At 44.4% G+C, this 4,373-nt stretch overlaps 1 protein-coding gene across 2 annotated transcripts in view; it reads left to right on the top strand.

The window, feature by feature from the left end:
- Positions 1–1,528: 1,528 nt before the first annotated feature.
- The window catches only part of DDX49 (DEAD-box helicase 49), a 28,841-nt gene continuing 25,996 nt past the window's right edge, over positions 1,529–4,373 (top strand). Inside the window, exon 1 of one of the 2 annotated variants that reach the window (XM_083363951.1) lies at positions 1,529–1,649. In XM_083363951.1, coding sequence (XP_083220077.1) covers positions 1,535–1,649 — 115 coding nt within the window. In that variant the 5' untranslated portion in view covers positions 1,529–1,534. Of the gene's footprint in view, positions 1,650–2,903; positions 2,988–4,373 lie in introns of those variants that run through there. The other variant, XM_083363952.1, reaches the window with a different exon arrangement.

The following is a 4,373-nucleotide window of genomic DNA, read 5'->3' as shown; positions in this document are numbered from 1 at the left end:
CTGCCACGAGAACGAGAGAGATCGAGACGGACCAATCGGAAACAGAAGGAAGATGATTGGCGGAAAGCCTCCTGGGAATTGTAGTTGGGTAAGGAGACATCTCCGCCACCCGACGCATAGAGATAGAATTTAGAGTGGTACTATAACCGGATTATTATTATTATTATTTATTATTATTTATTATTATTATTATTTATTATTATTATTATTATTATTATTATTATTATTATTATTATTATTATTATTATTATTATTAATAATAATAATAATAATAATAATAATAATAATAATAATAATAATAATAATAATAATAATAATAATAATAATAATTTAATTTCTATACCGCCCTTCTCCCGAAGGACTCAGGGCGGTGTACAGGGCAATAAAATGCAATAAAAATACAATATACAAAAGTTAAAATGAGAAATAGCAAGACGAAAGCCTATTGAATCTAGTGGGATTTGCTTCCCCGACACCGTTAAGGATAAAAACGTAATTATTCTTCTGCGTGCAGAAAATTCAGAAGGAATGCATTTTCGTTTTTTCTGTCAGCTTCTGAATGGACGTTTTCCCATGCTCAAGAGTATCAAAGAGATACTTCAAAAAGATCATCAGGGGGCTGGAGGGTAAAACATATAAGGAACGGTTGCTGGAATTGGGTATGTCCAGTTTAATGAAGAGAAGGGTGAGGGGTGACAGGATAGCAGTGTTCCAATATCTCAGGGGCTGCCCCAAAGAAGAGGGAGTCAAGCTATTCTGAAAAGCGCCTGAAGGCAGAACAAGAAGCAACGGATGGAAACTAGTCAAGGAGAGAAGCAACCTAGAACTAAGGAGAAACTTCCTGACAGTTAGAACAATTAACCAGTGGAACAACCTGCCTCCAGAACTGTGAATGGTCCAACACGGGAAGTTTTAAAAAAGAGACTGGACAGCCACTTGTCTGAAATGCTATAGGGCAGGGGTAGGCAACCTTGGCTCTTTTATGACTCATGGACTTCAACTCCCAGAATTCCTGAGCCAGCACAACTGGCTCAGGAATCCTGGGAGTTGAAGTTCACCAGTCATAAAAGAGCCAAGGTTGCCTATCTCTGCTATAGGGTTTCCTGCCTAAACAGGGGTTGGACTAGATGACCTCCAAGATCCCTTCCATTTTTTTATTATTATTATTACTAAATGTACAACGTTCCTCGTCTACCGTAGCCTCGAGACTTTTTATACGTTTTGCACTGGGTTCATAAATCTCCACCAGATTTCTATGGATCTCAATTTTAGACTCTGGGTAGATCTACCTTCCCTGAAATCTATGCGAAAGCTCTTCCTCGAGGCCGAGAATGCCTGGGAATCGTACTCCAACCGTGCGGCGAGCCTCCTCCAATGGCTTCTGAGAGACGCGGCGGCGCATTCCACTGACGTCACCACGCCCGCGAGCAGCTGTGCGGTGACGTCACCAGACGCGTCTTTGTCGCGGGGCATCTTGGGATTGCTCTCCCTCGCGTTCCTTCCATCCCGCCGGTCTGCAGCGCTCGGTCGGAAGATGGCCGGTTTCCGCGCTTTAGGCTTGGACCCCTGGCTGGCGTCTCAGGCGGAGCAGCTGGGCTTGTCGAGGCCCACGCCGGTGCAGGAAGCCTGCATCCCTCCCGCGCTGCAAGGTAGGACTCAGAGATAGTACTATAGCTGGTACCTTGCTCAGTAGTAGTAACTATGATAGTATAGTGCATTATTTAACAGAATAACAATAGAGCTGGAAGGGACCTTGGAGGTCTTTAGTCCAAGCCCTGCTCAAGAGGAGACCCCTATACCAGGGGTAGGCAACCTTGGCTCTTTTATGACTCGTGGACTTCAACTCCCAGAATTCCTGAGCCAGCATAGCTGGCTCAGGAATTCTGGGAGTTGAAGTCCACGAGTCATAAAAGAGCCAAGGTTGCCTACCCCTGCCCTATACCATTCCAGACAAGTGGTTGTCCAGTCTCTCTTTATAAACCTCCAGTGATGAATCATCTACAACTTCTGAATCCCTGAGTCAGAAACCTGCTCTTTTAAGTGGGAACCTGACCCCTCCTAGTGCCAACACTGGCACAGAATGCCTGGGTCAGGGATGTCCAGCTATGACAACTTTAAGACCTGTGGTCTTCAGCTCCCAGAAATCCCCAGCCATCCATGTTAGCTAGCACGTTCATATTAGTAACCATTGCTACATCTTCAACTACTGCTACAACCACTAGTGGACAATCACTTTAAATAAGAGACAGCAGTGTGCTGCAGCTGCTAAAAAAGCCAACACAATGCTAGGCTGCATTAACAGAGGGATAGAGTCAAGATCATCTGAAGTACTAATACCACTTTAAAACGCCTTGGTAAGGCCACACTTGGAATACTGCATCCAGTTTTGTTCACCACGGTATAAAAAAGATGTAGAGACTCTAGAAAGAGGGCAGCGAAGAGCAACTAAGTTGACCAGGGGACTGCAGGCTAAAACATATAAGAAATGGTTACTGGAATTAGGTATGTTTAGTTTAATGGAAGAGAAGGACGAGGTGGGACATGATAGCAGTGTTCCAGTATCTCGGGCTGCCACAAAGAAGAGGGAGTCAAGCTATTCTCCAAAGCGCCTGAAGGCAGGACAAGAAGCAATGGATGGAAACTAAGCAAGGAGAGAAGCAACCTAGAACTAAGGAGAAATTTTCTGACAGTTTCAACAATTAATCAGTGGAACAACCTGCCTCCAGAAGCGGTGAATGCTCCAACACTGGAAGTTTTTAAGAAGAGACTGGACAACCATTTCTCTGAAATGGTATAGGGTTTCCTTCCTGAGCAGGGGGTTGGACTAGATGACCTCTCAGATCCCTTCCAACTTTATTGTTATTGTTATTATTATTATTTTATGTGCCCCAGGTGAAGGAACTGGAAGACTTGCCGGATCTTTGATGGTTTTTGAGCCCTCCCCATAGTAGCTCTGTCCCCAACACGCCAAAGACGAACAATTGTAGGTAGTCCTCTAGTTACAACTGTTTGCTTAATGACCGTTTGAAGTTACAATGGCACTGGAAAAAGTGACTTATGATCAATTTTCATACTTATGACCACTACAGCATCCCCATGGTCAGTTGATTTACATTTGGATGCTTGACAATTCACATTTATGATGGTTGCACGGTACCCAGGGCCATGCGATCACCTTTTGCGACCTTCTGACAAGCAAAGTCAATGGGGAAGCCAGATTCACTTAACAGCTATGTTACTGACTTAACAATCGCAGTGATTCACTTAACAGCCGTGGCAAGAAAGATCATAAAATGGGGCAAAATTAACTCAACAGCAGAAATGTTGTGCTCCATTGTGGTTGTATGTTGAGGACTACCTGTAATTAGTGGAACAGCTTTGCGTTCCGACGTTGTAGATGATAATGAGTCTTTGCATGGGAGAGCACTAGGAAATTTATAGGCTGGGGAAAACATCCCACAAGAAAACCACTTCCACACTTTCCATTTGGCAAGGAAATGCACAGATGCATCCTTGATGTCATCAAGAGTCGTGTGGACTTCGAGGAAGATTTTATATAGGACCGGCTTTTGGGAAGACCAGCGAACCTCAGCTATTTTTGTAGCCTTGCCTCCTTGAAGTTCTACTCCACTCCCAGCAGACCCATTCAAAAAAATATAATCCGGAGGATAAATTTGGGACCAGGTTACTTACAGGACCGTTTTCTCTCCCCCACCCCACCCCGATTGGTTGCATCCAATCCAGCAGGAGAGTAGGATCCAGGAACTGTCAGCTAAACCTGGTGAGGAACAGAAGGAGAGCCTTTTCTGCCATGGCACGTGCCCTTTAGAGCATCTCCCCCCACGAAATTAGATTGGCCCCCTGCCTGTTGGCGTTTCATAAGGTCTTGAAAACTTGGTTTTGTGCCTGAGCTTGGGGCCTTGAATGTGATATGCAGGCTGTGCAGATGATTGGTTGAATAATGCTTTGTGTTTTATTTTGTTCACTATGTGTCCTATGTATTTTTTAAAAAAATCCCATTTATATCCCGTCCTTTCTCCGAAGACTCAGGGCGGCTTACAATCTAAAGCACAAATCAATGTGCTTAGCAATAGCCTTCATTCTATGTATATGCCTGCTTATTAGGGCTTTCACCCCCCCCCCCAAAGCAGCATTATTACAAAGTCAGCTTATTGCCCCCAACAATCTGGGTCCTCATTTTACCTACCTCGGAAGGATGGAAGGCTGAGTCAACCTTGAGCCTGGTGGGACTCGAACCTGCACTAATTGCGGGCAGCTGGTGTTACTTAAGGAGGCATTAGCCCAGTGCTCCACCAAGGCTCCTTGTATTTTATTGTAAGCCAATCAAAGTCATATAAAAGTAAGGTGGGTGG

This window comes from Vipera ursinii, assembly GCF_947247035.1.
Source record: "Vipera ursinii genome assembly, chromosome: 1".
NCBI classification, from domain to species: Eukaryota; Metazoa; Chordata; class Lepidosauria; order Squamata; family Viperidae; genus Vipera; species Vipera ursinii.
This window is presented reverse-complemented; position numbering and strand designations above follow the sequence as displayed.